We start from the raw sequence: 21,359 nt of genomic DNA, 5'->3' as shown, positions 1-21,359 counted from the left end.
ATTGGGACACATATCACACATTTTGTCTGGCTTTACTGTAGACCCAACACTAAATCTGAAGCAAAGCTTACCCAGCAGGCTCTGGCTCAGCAGATAGAGTAGGCAGGGTTGGTGGCTCAAACCCCAGATCCTCCTGTCTGTGTCGAGGTGAGACAAGACACTTGAATTCAAAATTGCTTCCGATGGTCAGACAAGGACCTTCCATGATGGCTCGCTGTCAGTATTGTGTGAGCGAGTGTGTGTGTGTGTGTGTGTGTGTGTGTGTGTGTGTGTGTGTGTGTGTGTGTGTGTGTGTGTGTGTGTGTGTGTGTGTGTGTGTGTGTGTGTGTGTGTGTGTGTGTGTGTGTGTGTGTGAGAGGTGAATTGTAATGTGTTTGAAGGCACTCTATTTACCACGGCAACCCACGGCGGTAACTGCATCACTCTTTCATGATTGCAGACCAATATTCTTTCGTCCAGCTCTCATGGGAACATGATACGGATATTTATTTATCTGCTTCTCAGCGGGTGATAGGATGAAGTTTCTCCGTTGGAAATATGTCAACAAACAGTCATTGTTCCTCCTTTGGGAATGCCACCCTATCAAGACATGCACAGTAGCAAGATTCAAAATAGAGGCACTCCTCAGGCAACTTACATTCTTATTACTCTATTTAAACAGCCCCGAATGATCAGAGGTGTATAAAGATTTGCCTGGTTTTACTTTGACTGGAGTGCTTGCTGCAGAGCACGAACTACAGCATGTATGGTGAGCATAGTGGTGTATTGTTGTGTATGTGTCTAGTTTGAAGAGGAGATGGAGTGTGGACCAGCACATTGGGCTTTAGAGCCGTCTCAGATGCCTACTGCTGCTAGCGATTCATTCAAAATGACTTTTTTTTTAGTGTCAGGTTAAGGTCCATTGTCCATTCACATCTTTTTCCATCTTGAAAGACTCCAACAGCGTCATTCTCTGTTTTCTAAAAGATGTGATGATATTATTGTGGTGCTGTAAATGTACAAAACATTAGTACAGTTTTGTAAACAACTGCTATCACAAGCTGACAGAGCATAAATTCAACACTACCGTCAAATAATTTCATTTAAATTGTATAATATTCATATTACAGGTGCCCAAAGGTGCCTGGATGAGATCCAGTATTAGATAATAAATGTCCAGTGTTGGGCTGATATATTGGTCTGATCGCTCGGCTCCAGTTCAACCTCTGCTGTCTGAGGCTGCCAGCGCTACAACAACAAGACAGAGAGGCGAGGGGCCCCAGGGGCCGTCGGGGTGGGGACGGAGCAGCAGCGAGGGAAGGGGAGACGGGGAGGACGAGGGGACTGTGTTTACTTTTGTCCTCTGTACCTGCCCTGCCACGCCGGCAGGGAAACAAGAGGATGGCTGTGTCTGAACAGCAAAAGGCCGATTGAGAATGTGTGTGTGTGTGTGTGTGTGTGTGTGTGTGTGTGTGTGTGTGTGTGTGTGTGTGTGTGTGTGTGTGTGTGTGTGTGTGTGTGTGTGTGTGTGTGTGTGTGTGTGTGTGTGTGAGAGCTGGAGTAATCTGTACAAAGCATGAAATGGATTGGGTTCTTGAGCATGTGTGCTCTTCTACTTCTACCTATGTGAGGACCATTGTAGCATAGTGAGGACATTTTTGCAAGGCGAACACGAGATCTTGGTGGGGAGGTGTGGGGGAGGTGTGGGGGAGGTGTCGGGGAGGTGTGGGGTCTGCATGTGTCGGCATTCCCATCAGCCCGCTCCAAGCTCTGCTTTTAATAGTTATTTCATCTAGTTTTCTTGTCCTGATTCTGTGGTTTACCTTTGGAATTTGTGTTGTTTCACTTTCATACTGTCATCAAGCAAAGATTTTCATCATTGGACGTCTGGAGCCCAGCAAACCGAATAGTACCATGGACTTCCTTGACTTCCTACTCAAGCTGAGGTGTGTTTTTAGCTATGTGGTCACTTTTAGTGAGTTTATACTCCAGTTTTAAACTACATTTTAACAATCCACTTTGAGGAATCTAATTGGTTTTAACCGTGTCTTTTAACTCTCCGTTGACTTTTGTGATCAGACATCTGGATTTCATGCCTTGAGAAACACTTTAGCAAGTGCTTGTGGTGGCCACTTTCTCCCCACATACTGCATGAGTGAGGGACTGTGATTTTCAGTGTTTTTAGTTTTAATCGATTTTAAAACCCAGTTTTAACTCACTGGTTGCTTTCTCACTTTAATTTGCTTCGATGGGTTTTTAACTTTTTAACGGACTGACTGTATGTGCGATGGCCAAGTGTGAATCTGAGTGTCAACTCTGCCTTACCTTCTCGAACCTGCCTTTTAAAAGCTGAGCTCCAAGAAAAAACTAAACTCAACATGGAGTCCTCTGCTGTTGCCACGGCCCAGGCAAAGCCCCTTGCAGTAACGACCTCCTTTGGCTGTGGCGACCGATTGGCAACCTCCCTGATATGCCCGATTGTGTCGGATTCAGCAGTCAACATACCCTGGCTGTTTTCCATGCTCAACGCCACTTTGCCGAAGGGGCAGTTGGAACCAACACTACCGCCCCGGACCGCGATGCCACAACAAGGGGCGGCACGGTGGTGCAGTGGTTAGCATTGTCGCCTCACAGCAAAAAAGTTCCGGTTTCGAATCCGGTCCTGGGCCTTTCTGTGTGGAGTTTGCATGTTCTCCCTGTGCTTGCGTGGGTTCTCTCCGGGTTCTCTGGCTTCCTCCCATCACCCAAAAACATGTACCTCAGGTCAGGTTACCTGGCGCCGCGCTAGTGGCAGCCTGTTGAAGCAGCTCCCCCCTGAGAGCCCCCCTGCTGTCGTGAAGAAATTTCCCCTCGGGGATTAATAGAGTAAAATAAAAAATAAAAAAACCCACCACTGACGGCTCATCGACGCCGATGAACCGAAAGGTTTGTACTGAAACCAGACCAAAGGTCCCTGTTCTCAGCTCGCCTTCAAGTCCGACTTCTATTCATTTCGTTCATGTGGGGACTAATGGCACAACCCACCAAGAGTCTGAGCACCAGCAGAATTTGCAAAACGGGTTTTATCAACAATTTGAACTAGCTTTGGGACTGCGCTAGTCTCTTCAAATGGGACGGGATCCATCCCAATAAACAGGGGCTATCCACCAACGTACAGCATGCTGTGTAGACCCTGACTTGTTACTGATTGTTTTCAGTAAAGGGCCTCAACACACTTAAAAGTAAATATTGAAAACCTGGGCACAGTTGGAGAAAAAGTCAACTCTGACATTTTCCCTGACCACCTTTTGAAATATAATAGAGCCCTGAGAAATGCCAGACAAGCCCACTTCTCTAATCTGATCAACAGGAACCAAAACAAACCTAGAGTCCTCTTTTCAACCATTGACAGCCTGATAAACTCATAAAATACTCATAAATAAACTCATAAAGGCTATCAGTCATTGGTATGGCTTTTGTTTCTGTTGATCATGACATCCTGTTACGTAGGCTCGAGAACTTGGTTGGGCTCTTCGGAAGGGTTTTAAGGTGGTTTGAATCTTATCTGTCTGGTTGTTTATCTTTGTATCCGTCTCTGAATTCACCTCAGAGTGAACAGACACATTGTAGGAGGTCCCACACGGGTGGCTCTTTGGTCCAGTCCTTCTTAATCTCTACATGCTGCCACATGGTGATGTCCTCTGAAAGCACCAAGTTGAAATCCACAGCTATGCTGATGACACACAGCTATACATCTCTGTTTCCCATGATGATTTGAGCCCTGTGGATAATATCTAGGAGATCTAGGAATGGAAGTCAAATAACTTCCTGCAACGGAACTGTGGCAAAACAGAAATCATAATATATAATAATAATGCTAGAGTTATACTGGACTGTAACATTGGCTTTGAGACTCATTCGAAATATAACAAAACTATCCTTTAATCATCTCAGAAATATTGCTAAAATCAGACAGGGTTTCTCTCAGGCTGACAAAGAGAAACGTACACATGCTGTATTACCTCTAGGCTTGACTATTGCAATGCTCTCCTGTTTAGTCATCCTAAAAAAAGTTACCAGCCACTTCCAACTTGACCAGAACACAGCAGGGAGAACATAATTTGCCTTATTCAACGTCATTGCACTGGTTGCCAATTAGTTTTAGAGTTGTCTTAAATATTCTTTTGACGATATTTAAATCATTACATGGCCTTGCACCAGCCTACCTCTCAGACTTGCTTTTGAGACATGTGACTGGAAGATCCCTCAGCCTCTGAGTTATTCCCAGGATTTCCACCAGAAGGTACGAGGAGTCTGTTTTTAGCGAATGTGGAAATATGCTATTGAATAGTCGACCTGAGAATCTAGGGGACTCCACTTCTGTGAACATTTAAAATTTAGCTTGGCTTTTAATTGAGGTGCCTTGGGTTTTTGTTGTGACATCTTGCTTTGAAAATTGGGGCATTTTGGCAGAGTGAGGACATGTTGGTCATGTGATAACAAGTGAGGACAGTTTGGTTCAGTGAAGACCAGTCGTGCAAAGTGAAGACAATGAATCAAATCAAGAACATTTCATCAAAGTGACAACCTTTTGATAAAATGATGGTACATTGTGGCAAAGTGATAAGATTGTTGTAAAATTTGCAGCAATATTTTGGTCTGTTCTCTGCATGGCTTCATACTCCACCAGGAGCGTTTCAGAAGCGAAGCGTTTTGTCTACCCAACTTGGTTGACTTTCTAATTTGATAATTTTTCAGTGATCTTTTTACTTCCAGTGGGTAAACATACATTTGTTTATTTTTGTTTTGTGCCAATTGTTCTTATTTCCTACTTTGTGCTGTTGCCTATAAAGTTAATACAGTTTGCTGTTTTTTGTCCTACTTGACAGACCAGAGGGTAAACGCTGATGTAGTGTTTTGTCTCAGTTTCGTTGTACTGTGCAATGACAATAAAGGAATTCAGATTCGGATTTACAATCAATAGTCAGCGCAGGATGTTTTATTTTAATAACTGACCGGACCCTCCATGCTTTCATCTGTCTGACTTCCTGCTCTGTGCAGCTTTACGCGATCTCCATCTGCCTTCCGTCAAAAATCTAAATTCTTAGCGAAAGTGCATCTTGTGGAATAACGAGCATTATCTTGAATGGCAGTAATCAGTTCCGGTGTCCGTGTCACAGCCACTTCTGGTGCAAAATAGCCTTGAGACTTTTTGGCCAGTCCACATCTTCAAGGGGTCATTTAAGGGCAAATCCTTAGTTTCAAGTTGGAGCCCCGACTCGGGTCTATGTTAGTGCACGTGTGCACGCACGTAAGCAGCAGAGAGGGAGAAAAAGAGAGGGACTGTGAGCGTTTTTGAGTGTGTTCATGTTAGTGTGTCTGCATACCTGCACGTGCACATGGCTCAAGCTTGAGCATGAGGGTGCACGACGGCCAGCGTGTATGCGAGTGTGTGCTGAGTCACGCGACTGGCTGAGTGTATACACATGTGTAGCTGTGTCTGACTGAGTGTCCGTCTCCTCTGTGTGTGTGTGTGTGTGTGTGTGTGTGTGTGTGTGTGTGTGTGTGTGTGTGTGTGTGTGTGTGTGTGTGTGTGTGTGTGTGTGTGTGTGTGTGTGTGTTTGGCAGCTGGCCCGGATCCAGCTGTGTCTGGTTGGATAATGAAGTCCAGGTGCTGCTGCGCCTGCTTCAGGACACCTGTCACTAATATTTAGTGCCAGAGAAAGCCAGACTGCAAACAGGGCGAGACGAGCTGTTTGCTTATTTTAACAAGGCTGCCTAACTGGACCTGAGGATATGGGATTATGCTTTGAGCTCTTTCCTAGAAACTCTGCGTAGATGAATGTAAATGTGTGTGCGTTCAACAGACCGTCTCCAGAAATCATTCAATTCCCCTGACTTTTACTCATTCAGAGTTCCCTTGAAAATTTTTAAGGATTTGAGGTTTTTTATATTCGATAAGTTGAAAGAGAATTCAACAAATGTTTGTCAATTGTTAGGGACAACAACATCTAGCTGACAGTTCAACGCTGCACTTGCAGATTAGTATGTGGGATGTAGGAATATGATTGTGCATGGAAGCAGGGTATACTGTACAGTTTGCAAATGTTTGTTTAAAGCTCACATTCTTCATGCAGAGAAATACTGCAACTCATCAAAACATGGCTTTCCCAAACATTTATATGTTACGTTTTCATCTTTCTTTAAGCATTGGGTTCATTGAAAGACGACAGGCTCAGGGTATTTGGCCCGTTGACATTTATAGACTCCAAACACGTTTTGCTATACTACAACAAAATACACTGTACACTGTTTCCCTTTGTTGCTTTGATCTGTTTATATTTGGAGTATCTTAATTAGTCATCTCTTTAATTTATATGTTATTATCTAAACAATGAATATTCAAAATACAATGGGCTTTTGCTGAGTGAAATTCTGTAATTACTAATGTTACAAATTTAACAAACCTTTACATTTTAAAGCTAAACGACTCAGTAATAAATTTAAGCTATGTATTTTCCCACATGCAAATTGAAATAAGAGAATCAGATTATGTCGTAAGACGGACTTTTTGAGCAATGAAACCGGTTAATTTAAAACGGCCGTATTTCTTTGACAAATCTGAGGTTTCATGAAGTCACGAAATTCTTATATACAACTCCAAAGTCCTTCAAGGACCCTCCTTTTCCTGTGGCTGTTCATGTCAGCCTTTACATACAGGCATCTACATTTCCTTACAGTCTGAGGAGCCCAACAAAAGCCTACTTGTGTAAAGTCCTCGGAAACTTACCTCTCTGTCCTTCCAGTACATTGGGGCTTGTTTAACTTTTACACGGGCCCCTCCGCTGTCCAACTCCCGTCTCCAACACCTGTGGCCTCTCAACAGCATGTCTATGTCACCCTCCACCTGCCAGCGCCAGCCCATGAGCGCCAGCACATTCAGATACCTGCAGCCAGCGCGCCGGTTTTGGCATCGGCGTGCATTGTCTGAAAAAATGCCCCTCAACTGCCATGTCATTGTTTTACCTGCATGTCTGGAATAGGATTGGAAACCTGACAGTACATACTGGGTTAAAATTCACATGATGCTGTAATCCAGAACATCTTTCAGATACCAGCTTTATGCACTGATGATACAACTCTAATGCAGGCAGGAGCTTTAAAAACTCTGTTTAATTAAATGCGTTTAAGCTGCTGTTAGACGGGAAAAGAATCCATGTAGGGAGTATGAAAAGTAAGGGAAAAAAGCTTGAGGCATCAGGAACTAACCACGGGAGGGCAATATATCAAAGATATCAATGTATTATGTGTTGTTAATGCGTGACATGTAGTAAATTACTGGATCACTAACATGGACATCCAAACTGGACACCCTTTTTAGCTGCCAGAATGAGACTTTGCTTCAGGTCAAGGACTTCCTTCCGCCCTTTGGGGCCAATAACAAGGATGCAAATTTATTTTAGGACAAATTTGGGATGGTAGTTGAGAAAAAAAGCTTTCTAAGGATAAAATAAACTAGCCTGTCTGCGCTGACTGTGGCTCACACCTTCAGTTTTCTTCGCTGTGAATACAGTCTGGAAACTCGGCTGGTATTAGTGTTTTCACAGCCAATCTGAAGGGCGGACCAATCAGCGAGCAGTGTCAGTGGTTTACCAGCTTCGTACCCCCCCTCCTTCAGTGTGATTGGACGGCTGGTGACAGTGACTAGCTCAACTCTTGATGAACTGTTGGTGACCAGAAAAACTGCTGAGCATTCAGCACTCAGTGCAGAACATAGATGGTATATAAAAGTGTTCGTACCTTCCGGCTGTCAAAAATGAGGCCGATGCAGAAGTGTCTTAAAGTGCAACACCACCGAGTGCCACTAGAGGTCGACTCCAAAAAGCCTCTGGCTCCATAGACTCCCATTCAACTTCTCTCATCAAATACAAAGTGAATAAAATGTGTCCATCAGTTATCTCGGTGTTGTTAGCTAAAGTCACTCCTTCTTCTTAGTTTTCTGGGGGTCCATCTGAAAATAATCCCTCATTCATTAGAAAAGAAGATTCAAAAAGACCTGTTTGGGGGGCGTGTCTGTTTGATTGACAGGCCTGTGGTGCAGTCAGGTTACAGCTATCGGTGGGCGGGACGTAGTATCGTCAGGTTTCCAATCAGATCGAGTCTAGATTGAGGCCAAATTATGAACTTGAGGCTTCATAACGGCCGTTCACAAACCAATGGGTGACGTCAATCCTGGTTTCCGCTTGGTGCAGAATAATCATTCAGCACCTCTTCATTCTGCTCGCGTTCATTAAAAACAACTTTAAAAAAAACCCACTGTGCTCAGGAAAAAACACTTTGGTGGTGGCAGAGCATCGGCCGGTTTCGGCACGAGCTCATTGGTTAAAATGAACCCGAGGTGTATGCCCGGTAGGATGGAACGTCTGCAAACGATTCTCTATGGAGCGTGACAGACATATATATTCACACAGTGAAATTGGGTCTGGTTCGCTCCAGGCTAACAATAAACAGCAATGAAAAGAAACTGTTTTGTATAGCTCAGACGGTAGTTGTGATTTTTTTCCCCCCTTTTTGCATGCAAATTGTTCCAATGGAAACCACTAATGAATAAAAGCATGAAAAAACATAAACAACGTTAATGCAGGCATATTTTGCATGGACTGCTTGAATCATACTGGTATAAGCGTATGCTTCGAAGGGGTAAAACTATTGCAATTATGAAAGGCTTCAGAGGAGATTTCAAAATATTGAGATACATACTGTGTGTCACGATACACAATTATTCATACTAGTTATAGGTCATATTGCCCAACATAGAACAAACAATCTAAAATTAATTAGAGAGCTTCAGGAATTTTGGACAGAGTCAGGCTATTTCTTTCCCTCTATTTCCAGTCTTTATGCAAAACTAGGTTAACAATACTTACTCAAGCGCTACAATTAATCCATATTAATATGCAATTAATGCATATGACATTAATTATAGAGTGGTAATAATTTTATTATCTAACTCTCAGTAAGATAACAAATAAGTGTGTGTTCCCCAGTGTACTTTTTAGGAAAGGTTTGAACATAATCTTGTGTACCCCAGTTAGTGTTGGGTGTATGTTTATTATTTGAAAGTCTCTCTAATTGCTTCTATGTGCTGTTGAATCTTGGATCAGCTCTGTTGTGATTTCCTGTCAAACACCCTCCTCTCTCTGCAAAGGTAAAAGAAAGCACTTCATGTACGGCCCTAAACAACCACAGATGTTCTCAGAAGTCAGGGATTTCACTGGAGAGTCAAAGAGGAAATATTATGACCACAAATGTGTTTTCATGAACTAAAAAAAAAAAAAATCCAACTTCAGGCACTTCTGTGGGTTTGGAAGCTGAAAAGCTTTGATTTTGAGAATGAAAAGACGTGAAAAGACACCCACACGTCTCGGCAAAAGGCTTTTATCCACAGTTCACATAACCTGGCCACAAGAAGTCATTAGCGGTCATGATATTTCCCTTCATAGCCTTCAGTCTCTGTTAAAGACTCATCATTGGGTTCCTCCATCTAGACACACAGACAGGTTTCTGGCCCTAATACCCTCTATTAATCACGACACTGGCTGCTGTGTTGGTCTGGGTGTAATGTCTTTTGATTTCTGACAGTTAATTGTCTTTCAGATTTAGGCAGAAGCATTGCAGTGTAACTTCACAGTATCCAAAACCTTTTTCTTGAGGTTTTTCTTTGGAAATCTTAGTTGTAGTACATTTTCCTAAATCAAAAGAGATGTTCTGCATTTTTTGCCAGAAACTAAATAGTAATAAGCTTCATACATTCTGCACAAATGCCAGTAATCAGTAATAGAGCAGTGCCTGCTGGAGCTGATTGAGGTCACATTTGGTGCACTGGCACACGCCAAGATGCTGCAGCAAAGGCCGAACAAACTCTTTACCAGAATGGTCTCTTTAACCGTATGTTTTTGTACACATATTAAGCCTCTTTCTCTTTCTTTCTTTCTCTCTCTGATTGATCAGGATGAGAGTGTGGTCACGGGAGCAGTGCGGTGAGACGGGCGTGTTCCTGCTGGGCTTCCTGACGCTGGCGGTGTCTGTGGGAAACCTGTCCAGCAGGGGGTTGCAGGTACATAACATTAATGGAAAGGCTTTGCTTATGTTAGTAAAACACCTGACATAGTTAGGTAATTAGGGGTTAAAAAATTATTAATTAAAACTGTGCTGAATTTTGCTCTTTAGAGAGCAAAAAATGCCTTTAACCTCTGGGCTATTTGGTGGTCAACAAGTATTTGAAGTCGCTTAAAGGACAATTTTGGTATTTAAACCTGTCTTATTTCACATTTATTGGAGCTATTGTTGGTCATGTCAATTTCATTGTAGAGATTTGGGGAAACAAGGAGTGTCACATATCACCGTGTCAGGACGAAAAGCTTGAGCTCCCTGTTGCTTTACAGGACTCAATTTGAAAGTCTTTGAATCTGACTGGACATATGTAGCGTGGAATGTCTAAAAGTAAGTTGTAGAAGCGGAAAGACAACAGGACTGTCCTGAAACAATACGTAATATGTGAACCTGCTGATCTACTGCTCACTGAGGAAGAGCTTTTGCTGCAAAGAGTACGAGCTGTTGATGCCAGACTTGGCGAATCCCCGTGTGACCTTGAATGGATTGAATGCTAATCTCTCCATAGAGCATTTTAAATCATTCATGCTCACACTAGTTGCCCCAACAAACAATGTTTTGTGCAACTCTACAATATCTATCTTCAAAATTTGATGTTTTAGGTCTGAAAAGGAGTTATAACCAGAAAGTAGTCACGTACTTTTTTTCAAGATACACAGGTAAGATGGGATAAAGGGTGGCCACAACGAAAAAATACTAGCTTTCACCTGTTAGATTATTGCCAAAATATGGTTAAAACCTACACTGTGTTTCTATTGTCTGAGAAAAGATCTGTTCCTCCTGTATTTTGCTGGGAACTGCTCACGTTGCGTGTGAAAAGTACATGTCACGCCTATAGAGGATGCATGACACAAGGCATGACTCGTGCATGAAATGGGGATCTCATGCAGGCTGTGTAGCTGCTCTGTTCATATAGAGCTAAAAGGAAAATCAAGTTTGCAAGGCACACATTACACAGGCAGTGAGAGAGATCTGCCGCTTCTCAAACCCTCTGAAATTATGAAATACCCTGAGCCTGTCGACGTGGTCGGGTCGAACCTGATGGTTCAAGTTATGAATTACAAACTGAAGAGCTCAGACATTTAGTACAAATGTGAAATACCTCATAAGTGAGACGTACTCTTTTGGAAAACAAACTACCAAACTGTGTGACACACTTCAAGTTGGCTCTGCCTTTGATGGCACAGCGAGTTCTCGTTTTATTCCCAGCATCCTCCATTCCACATGACAAAGTGTCTTTGGGTATAATTGCATAACTTCCATACATGCAGGTAATGCAGCTGCACTGGGGCCAGTATTGATCCTTCAACAGTTTAAGTCATATATGGGTTTACATGATTTGCAAATCACAGATTTCTGTTTTTATTTACCTTTTACACAGCGTCCCGACTTTTTTGAAAATTGGGTGGTACAACAATTATTGTGTGAAGTACAACATTAACAATATAGAATGATGTGGAGCAACAACGCCTACTTACAGACATCACCTCGACATTTATTCTAAGCAAATATACCAGATAGATATCTGTGGAAGCAGGGTATCACTTCAACCCACGCATTTGTTTGTTCACAGACAGACTGCAGTCTCTCCATGAACTGAACAATCCTGAAAGCATTTTTTTTTTGTGTTTGCTGATAATTGTGGGATAGTTAGAGCTAGATCCAGTTTAAGCAAAACATTGTGCTGCAGCCATCTCCAGATCACATTTAGCTGAATCTGTCCACCAAATGCTAAATGCTCTTCATGAGTAAAATAGTTCATAAAGGTAATATAATACCCTGCCCTGGGCAACAGTCCACCAATATGTATCACAACACAAGTTAAGAGAGTAGGTACCAAGGTATTATATTACCTTTATGAACTATTTTACTCATGAAGAGCATTTAGCATTTGGTGGACAGATTCAGCTAAATGTGATCTGGAGATGGCTGCAGCACAATGTTTTGCTTAAACTGGATCTAGCGCTAACTATCCCACAATTATCAGCAAACACACACAAAAAAAAATGCTTTAGTAAAGCAGAGCTTTCTTAATCCTTTTCAGGGTATTTCACTACCTTTATTTCTAAGCTCTTATTTTGGTGACTAAGGGCCATCCATACTTGTTATATTTGTTTTTTTTCTCATAACAGTGAAGACTATCCAGACCTTCCATCATTTGATGTGATAATACTTACTGCTTTTGTATTTTCTAATATGTTATATTAGTCTTTATATCAAGGGGAAAAGTATGAGCCAGGTGATATGGCTACTAATCACGTAGCAATAAGGTCACCACATTAGATAGAGAGAGAGAGAGAGAGAGAGAGAGAGAGAGAGAGAGAGAGAGAGAGAGAGAGCTAGAGAGAGACAAAGAGACACAGAGAGAGACTTTATTGATCCTGCAAGGGGAAATTTTTTCCCTACAGGAGCATGGAAAGATACAGGATAAAACCAATAAACTGAAAGAAATAGAGGTAGAATAGTTATGAAATATATATTTTTTTTAAAATTGTAAAAAAAATCTATTACATATACAAAGAAAATAGATTAAAATATCATTAAACAACAGTGGTAAATTATGACAAATTATTCTCATTTTTTCTGATGCTAGAGATACAAAATTAGCTGTGATTCAAAAAATGTATAATTCCACAATGCTGTGTCATGCAAACAATAATAAACAACCAATATCATCAGCTGTTTATTTTGATGTATTGTATGTTGTGAAGTGATCAGGACTTCGTGAAGACATTAGAGATCCTTAATATTTCCTCATAACATGATTACTTTGACTTTACAAAGATCCAGTTCCACTCTTTCTTGTGATGTTTCATTTTTATGCAATAACGAGTTCATGAATAATTCAAACCAGTAGTAGTGAGAGTGGAGATGGACACTGAGCTGCATGCAGATTGGAAACAGGATTAAATGTGAATCATTATATTTCTTTGTCACAGATAAACAACTGGTATTATTGGAAAGATAGTGTTTGTTAGTCGGTGTGTTTAATTTAACAATTAACAACTTTTTCACTGAAAAAGACTAAAAACTTGAAAGTGAAAATAGTGTGTAGCACATATGATTCAATGAGTTTGTGCTCCTGTAATTTATTCAGACCTTTTTACAATTCTCTCTGCTCCAGTTCCTCACGTTTATTAATTGTGATGCTGTTTTGTACTATAATAAATAAATGTAGGTCAAAAAAGCTGATAAAAAAATATTGATGTGTGACCACTAAAAAAAAAAAAAAAAGCAGTCTAAATCGTAAAAAAAAAATCGTATCACTGGGACGTGTTGTCAGATTGATCTGTCATCCTTCCAACCATGTACTGGTCTCTACACTCTCCACTGTCACTCTCCACCCATCCATCTCTCCCTTTCTCTGTCTCACTTACGCCGTCTGTCTGGTATTTCCAGTGTCTCTCACAGTCTCTCACAGCTGCTCTGTCTCACACCTTTACAAGGAGCTCAGTGCACATTCCAGCACTCACTCTGATGAATCTGTGTGAATAAAGGGATGCAGCCTGATCGGCCTGACTCAGGGCTGCTGATGCACATCAGGAATGTGTGCATGCTGAACATCTTCACACACCGGAGCCCCAGTACAAAACCCTGTGACGCTCATTTACTGTGATTCTGTTTGGTTCTGACGCACGCTGAGGGTCGGCAGTTTCCATAAATCCACAGTATTTTACAACCGCTACTGCTGCTGTAACTGTCACTAATACCACCACAACTTAAACTGCAACAAAGGCTGTTAACATCTTGTGCTAATTCTACTTGTGGGGCGCTTATGATAATGGCAGCATTGTTTTTAATGACTTTCCCCCAAATATGTAAAACATTAATTTGAATACCAGCCACATGTAATGCTTATTATTGAGACAGAATTGAGATTCTGGGCCAAATTAGATCTAAATGCAACAAAACAAGTATAAATCTTCTTTTAAGAATAAATGGCTTTGTGGGCCAAATTAACACCATAATTTGGGTAAGCATTGGGACATTATTCGGTGCTGCACTGTGTTGTAAATCAAGAAAAATCAGTTGTTATTTAATTAGAACTTTCACAAAATTTCAATTGAAAGTGGGCACCTATAGAGAAACATGAGGAAAATAATGAATGTCATCAGATTTTAATCACATTGTAAACTGAAAAGGTTGGTTTGTTTGTCAGAAGCAGGATAAACACAAAAAGCTGCTTCTCCATTGATTTTAATACTATTAACATGATTAATGCTAATACTATGACTTATCAGTGTTTGTGTATTGTAATGTGCATGTATTTGCATGTGCCTGTGCAGGAAGAGGGCGTGGCCTCCAACAGTCTGGAGGAGGAGCTGGAGGTGACCACGTACTGGTGGGGGGAGTGGGCTAAATGGACAGCCTGCACACGCTCCTGTGGAGGCGGAGTGATGTCTCAGGAAAGACACTGCCTGAAACAGAGGTCAGTCAGTTTGCACCAGAGATCCTACGTAAAGATGGACTTCGTGACAGCTTCCCTAAAGTTTAGGCATAATATTTTGGAAGTGGGGGTGGGACACTGTCACCACGTCTCCAGTCTCCAGCCCTATTCACGACTGGTCGGACTCTTGTAGTCACCAGCACAAGATGGCAGCATACATTTCTGTGATATTTATATATAAAAGTACAAAGTGGTGATGTGTTGTCCATCTTTATATGCACATACATATACACACAATAGGATATTACATTGACGTATATTCATTTCCTCGGCACTTACCCTAACCATAGCTAATAATTGCCCAAACCCTACTGTGACCCGAAGCTAAACCGAGCCTTAACTTAATCTTAAACCAGGTCTACATGCCTAAAGTTAATGGTTTACATTAATGACACTTACTTCTTGTCCTACCAAAATGAGACAAGTCACTTCAATGGTGGCCTAAGGTTTAGTGAAATGTGCTTGTGGCTAAAACCAGCAGGATGAATTACGTTCCCTCCATCAGGTTTCCTTTTCATCGACTGGGAACATCTCCCTGCTGATTTGAGCAGTTTGCACATAGACAGTAACAGCATGTTGTCATAGTAACAATATGTTCCTTGTAATGTGACATCTGCGTTGTGTCACATAAGATTGTGTGTCTTCAATCACATTGACAATGGTCAATAAAAATGTAAAAAATAAAGCATATTCCTGCATGATGTAATTCAACTAAATTGATTCTGTTAGGTTCTTCTGCTGACCTTGGTTCAGACTTAATAATAATAATGCTCTCTTTACCTTAACCTGAGAGAAGACACATTTTGAGGAATATGATCAATTCCACTAAACCAAATAAGTATATTTATCCAAATCCCTCTCCTCAAACCTAAACCTCGTTATAGTTATTATTGCCATAAAACCTAACCCTGTTGTCTAATTACTACAATTCAAATTTTCTCGGTCAAATTTGAGGCTCCAACTCTTAGTAAGAGGAAAATAATTTTATCAGGTGACAGGCTAACTCAACCAGCGAATCCAACCAACCAACCTAAAATCACAACTTTTTGATTATATATATGACCTTTATTTAACCAGGTAAAATCAATTGAGAACCAATTCTCATTTACAATGATGACCTGTCAGCACAGTCCACAAGATTAATTTGAACTCCATCTCTGCTTTACAGGAATACACAGGATAACAGCCTGGTCTTAAGGAGAATGTTTATTCATTTACTATCTGCTAACAATGGAGTAACAACAAAGGACAGTCAAAGTTTTGCAAGTGAACATCATTTAACTGCCATGCATTTGGGCAATGACAACAGATAGAATATGACTGTCTACTGTGAAACTGTATGAATAAATCTGCATTATAATATGTATGATTAAATTTAAGGACAAAAAGGAGTTTAAATTTCATCCCTTTGGAATTTTAAGGTTCTGTCTTCATACTGATCAGTTTTGAGATATTTGGTTTCAAAGTTTGTGCATTCCAAATAGTAAAACTGATATTTTCAGGTGCAACAAAAGACTAGAAAAGTTATGTAATAAAAAAAACTAAACAGCTCATAACTAACTAGGTTAATTGGTAACAGGTCAGTAACATGATTGTGTATAAAAATTAAAAAAAAAGTCTCTCAGCAGGGACGATGATGAGAGGTTCATCACTCTGTGTGGGAAAACGGTTGAACTACTTAACAATGATGTTCCTCAACGTAAAATTGCAAACAATTTAGGGATTTCATCATCTATGATACATAATATGATTAAAAGATTCAGAGAATCTGGACAAATCTCCAATAGTTAATCATTTTTCTCAACAGGAAACTGTAACATCCTGTATATGTTGATTTTAACATAACAGCTAACAGCTTAACAGCCACCTAGTATGGTGACATTTAACCCTTTCATGTATAGAGGTCACTACAGTGGACAGCTATTCAAATGTTGTTTTCTTGTATACGCATGGGTTTTGATGGCATAGTTGCACATCAGCCTCTTATGGGATGATGCAATAGCGTTCACTGTAGTGGCTGATGTGCAACTACGCCATCAAAACCTATGCATATACAAGAACACAACATTTGAATAGCTGTCCACTTTAGTGACCTCTATACATGAAAGGGTTAAGTTAGTTACTAAGAGTCATCTGTAAATTATGTTATTAGTTTTGGGTTGAAGTTTTTTTTACACTCAGCTGGCAGATCACAAACCAATCCAATGTTTCTCTATGAATTAAATTTGTATTTAAAATGTTATTTCTCCAAATGTTTGTTTTCTGTCCAAAGAAAGAAAGTTGCTTCGGGGAAGGACAACATGACCTGTACAGGCACTGCTAAGAAATATCACCTCTGCAACACAAACGTGAGTCACAAACCTCCTGTTAAGTTCAGCATCACCTAATTTCACATCTTATAGCCTTCCCAGTCCCTCTTAGTGACGGACAGTAGAGGGGTTGTGGCTAGCAGTTTCCAGGCGTGACTGTGTGGCTGTTTAAAAGTGAAGCTGGTTGGGGCTCCAAACAATCACGCACTCTCAGAAAACCATCGCTGCACAAATAAAAAAGGAAGTTATTTGTTTAACATAGCGTATAACTAAGCCGTAAGAAGTGTGAAACAGACATCTTTAAATGGTCTGTGCTGTGTTTCTATTCTGTAGGAGTGCCCTGCAACTGGGAGGAGCTTCAGAGAGGAGCAGTGCTGGTCCTTTAACTCCCAGCTTTACAATGGGAGGAACTACCATTGGAAACCTCTCTATCCTGGTAATAACACCCATAAAATGTCTTGCCAACTTCTCTTTACCCCATTAAACACACCAGAGGTGAATGAGGTCTTTGCTGTCTGAGCTGCTGAGCTTCAAACGGGTATAAGCGGAATAACAGCAACAACTGGGTCAATGTTGCTATCTGCCAAACGTCTCATTACTTCACAGGATTATATATTAACACTACGCATGCTATGCTCATACAGTAAAGTAAGACACCACCTAGCACAAAGCCTTGGCAACACGGTGCAGTATCTCACTGGGGTCATCGAGTGTGCGCCTCCCTTCACCGGCGTTTTCCTCGAGTTTGGCCGACATCACCTCGGGAAGGCTCAACAGCAGTCCTGCCGTCCCAGAACTGCTCCGCTCAATGCTCACACCGACCACCCCTGCTCTCCCTGTTCTACATCTAAACTAGAATGACTGGTGTCTACATACTTTGGCGACTTTATCTTTGCTCAAAGCCACAAAAACATACATGCGCACACGACCATCATTATCATTCCTCTTCTGCCAAATCCAAGGACTGCCCTGTTCAGCTGCTTCATCTCTTTCACTGCCTGCTGCAGGCTCCGTCCATGGATTCTAAGCTCCTGCAATAATGCTGATGGACCCTCGACAACCTACCTCCACTGGACACACCCTTGCACTCCACCGCCGCCCCTCTACCTCAGCTGCTTGATCAAAATATATGCCTCATCAATATTATCTTCCCACGGCACTGTCAGCTCAATGAAATGAACCATTCGTTGGCTACCTGACCACCATACCTGCATTTCCCAGCCCCTACCTTCCTTTATTTAACACGCTAACAGCTTGTCTATCTGAGTTCCTTCCTGCGCTGCTTTCCTTTCCCTCCTCTAACAAAACTAAAAGCTGCCTTATTGTTTCCACTCTTCCCTGCTCTTACTTCCACTCCATGGCAACAACCAAGCACCTCAGAACCTGATAATGCCTCCATGTGTGTCTACCCTGTGCCAAACTAATCTCACTGTCTGACAGAATGTGGTTTACCGTTCCTACATAATGGACAGGTTGGATCCTCACCAAACCACCACTTGAGGTTCTGTGGCGACGGTCATACGTTGCTCCCAGCAGAAAGCCTATACGACTTGCACCATGTACCAGAGGTCCTTCCAACTAAGTCCATGCACCTGATCAATCACTAGCTTCCTCCTTTCTGCGGGGCCAGCTTCACTCCATATTGGGCCCCCTGTGCTCACTGTTAATACAGTAGTTGTGTCCTACCTAATAAATTAAAGTGTGTAGTATAGTACCAAAGGCAATACCAGTTATGAATGTCCTAATTCACTTATTGTCCGTTATTATGTAAATGTGTGTGTGAATGGGGAGCAGTGTTAAGTGTTTTGAGACCGCTAAGTTGATAAAGCGTTATATAAGTGAAGACTATTTAGCATTTACCAAGGTTATAGCAAAGCTATAACAGTAATAGCAGGTTGGACATATAGTAAGGTACAGAATGAGCAGAGTAACAGAGTTTATGGAAGTAGTAGTACAACACGTATTGTGTTAGTAGCAGTGATTGTAATAAGTAATATGTAATTAAAAGCAGAGGCTGTTATACTTCCATTGTTAGTGGGTATGAGAACGTGACTTTGACCTGTCTTCCTCATGTTGTCTCCAGACGACTACGTTCATATCTCCAGCAACCCTTGTGATCTCCACTGCACCACCACCGATGGCCAGAGGCAGCTGATGGTGATGGCACGAGACGGCACCTCATGCAAATACAGCAGCTACCACGGCGTCTGCGTGGACGGTAAGTGTGAGGTGAGTCCAGCTTTTTATTTACTTTGTGGCTGTTGTTGTTCCCCTCAATGAGTTTGCACCAAAACAATTACAATTACATTACACAAACCTTTTTGACCAGAAATACCACAGGCATTTTTCAAAAGGCACTGAGATTTCAAAATGTAATGCATCAAACAGAAGACCACTGTTCACAGTCAATGCATTTTTAATGTTTTTTTGTTTTGTTTATAATTTTAAATCAAGCACATCTGTCAAACTACATAAAATATGTAACGAGTGGGTTCCCCCCGGTGCAACACACTCGGACAGAAAAAGAACAGTTGCGGACGTCTTTAACGAACACAAAACAAATGTCTCACCCAATGTTAACAAATTAAACCCATAATCTGTTGCTCTCCTGCTTCTCTGGAGCTGAGCTGTGTGTGTGTGTGTGTGTGTGTGTGTGTGTGTGTGTGTGTGTGTGTGTGTGTGTGTGTGTGTGTGTGTGTGTGTGTGTGTGTGTGTGTGTGTGTGTGAGAGAGAGAGACGGAGAGGCCGCAGTCCCAGCTCACTACTGCCAATAAATAGGGAGATTAATCAGACAAAAGATACTTATTACCGTTCTCCCACATCTTCTCCCCCCACAAACCATGCTCCACTGACAGCCTATTTCCATTAAATACTTTTTTTATACATGACATTGGTCATATTCCAGAAGCACCATGGAATGAGGATCAAATGTAGTGAGGAAATGAACCAGCAAAACTGTTTGTGTTTTGTCTGTGTTGTTAACCTTTTATTTAAAACATTTCTGTTGGTAACTTTTACTGTGTGTTCAGACCAAATGTGAAGGCAGTTTTTACTTGCACGAGTATGGCTGCTCAAGTTAAATATTTTCAAAGTCAATGCAAAGACACAAATGTGTTTATCCCAAAGAGAAACGATGCAGAAAATCTGAATCTTTCCGTAATACACATATGCTACTCATATTATTTATGATGATTAATTTCATGTCACACTAAATCTTTTTCCGATTACATTCTAAAATGTTTCGATATCATAACAGTATATTACATCTACAAATGAAGTTTTTATGATTCATAGTTTGTTTTTAATTTTACGTCCACTTCTTGCATTGCCGATCAGCCAATCGGATGCGACGGGGTCCTGTTCTCCTCCAACACCTTGGATAAGTGTGGTGTCTGTCAAGGGGACGGCAGCAGCTGCAGCAGAGTCACTGGAAACTTCCGCCGCGGGGCCACGACTCTGGGTAAGCCTCTGGGTTCGGTTACCCCACAGAACATTTTGTGAAAAATGTAATCGATCAAAAATCCAGATTCATCAAAGCGATTGTCTTTATAAATAAATTACATGAAGTAAAAGTAGGACATTTGATTAAAAACATCATGAAATGACACTGACCACTTTTTTTTTTTATTTCCTGTTGTCAAGGTTACTCTTTTATCACTCAAATCCCTGAAGGATCCTGGGACATCCAGATCACTGAGAGGAAGAAATCGGCTGATGTCCTAGGTACGTACGCACCTCCTTCTTTTCCTCCTCTTATCACGTTACAAGAAAAACAAACATTTAACATCCAGCAGTGAATTCGAAGAACGCAGACAACACCAAGGACAATCGTCCACTCTTCTATGATATGCACTGAACCCTTACATCTCAGCTTTTGTACTGGCGCCAGCTCTCCCCAATGAAACCACTGTCAGAGTGCTCCAGAATGACTCTTTGCTGTTCTAAGTACTTGTGTATCCCAGAGGATTACTGGTAGCCGTGAATGTGGATTGGGATATGGAGTCATCGTGTTTCTAGACTAGCCTATATTTTCTCACTATTGAATTTATATTCCATACACTGAATTTTCCCTTTCAATTCAACTTTATGTATATAGCACCAAATCCCAGCAGAAGTGAACTCAGGGCACTTCTTATAGTAAGATCAAGACCTTTCAGTATTATAGACAGATCCCCAACAATTTAACAATTTTCACAAGCAAGAATATTAACAGTAAGAAAACCAAATCTGACACAGGTGGGGGGCCATCAGCTTAGACCAGACGATACAAATTGGTAGCCATGTTTATAATAATAATAATAAGAAGAATAAACTTTCTTTTTAATTAATTTTTTTATAAAGCACTTTTCAAAACAAAGTTACAAAGTGTTTTACATGGTGTTTCCAGGATCAAAACATTACAAGGCTGAGGCGAATAAAACCAGACAGAGATATGTCACAAGTAACAATTAACAATAAAATAAGTAAGACAT

The 21,359-nt window shown here is 41.1% G+C and overlaps 1 protein-coding gene and 1 long non-coding RNA gene across 2 annotated transcripts in view; both read left to right on the top strand.

Annotated features, from left to right (window-relative positions):
- The window catches only part of LOC138625196 (uncharacterized), a 177,488-nt gene that overhangs the window by 5,516 nt on the left and 150,613 nt on the right, over positions 1–21,359 (top strand). The window lies entirely within an intron of this gene.
- Positions 1–21,359, top strand: part of adamtsl2 (ADAMTS-like 2) — a 40,595-nt gene that overhangs the window by 2,734 nt on the left and 16,502 nt on the right. The window contains exons 2-8 of the mRNA XM_069705920.1: positions 9,970–10,075; positions 14,418–14,560; positions 16,851–16,926; positions 17,221–17,323; positions 18,971–19,116; positions 20,224–20,347; positions 20,530–20,610. Coding sequence (XP_069562021.1) covers positions 9,971–10,075; positions 14,418–14,560; positions 16,851–16,926; positions 17,221–17,323; positions 18,971–19,116; positions 20,224–20,347; positions 20,530–20,610 — 778 coding nt within the window. The 5' untranslated portion in view covers position 9,970. The remainder of the gene's footprint in view (positions 1–9,969; positions 10,076–14,417; positions 14,561–16,850; positions 16,927–17,220; positions 17,324–18,970; positions 19,117–20,223; positions 20,348–20,529; positions 20,611–21,359) is intronic.

This window comes from Brachyistius frenatus, unplaced genomic scaffold, assembly GCF_029030835.1.
Source record: "Brachyistius frenatus isolate BFR_SWC_R1_liver_20210118 unplaced genomic scaffold, ASM2903083v1 Contig_60, whole genome shotgun sequence".
Taxonomy (NCBI): domain Eukaryota; kingdom Metazoa; phylum Chordata; class Actinopteri; family Embiotocidae; genus Brachyistius; species Brachyistius frenatus.
Note: the sequence above shows the minus strand (reverse complement) of the source record. Positions and strands in the feature narration are given on the sequence as shown.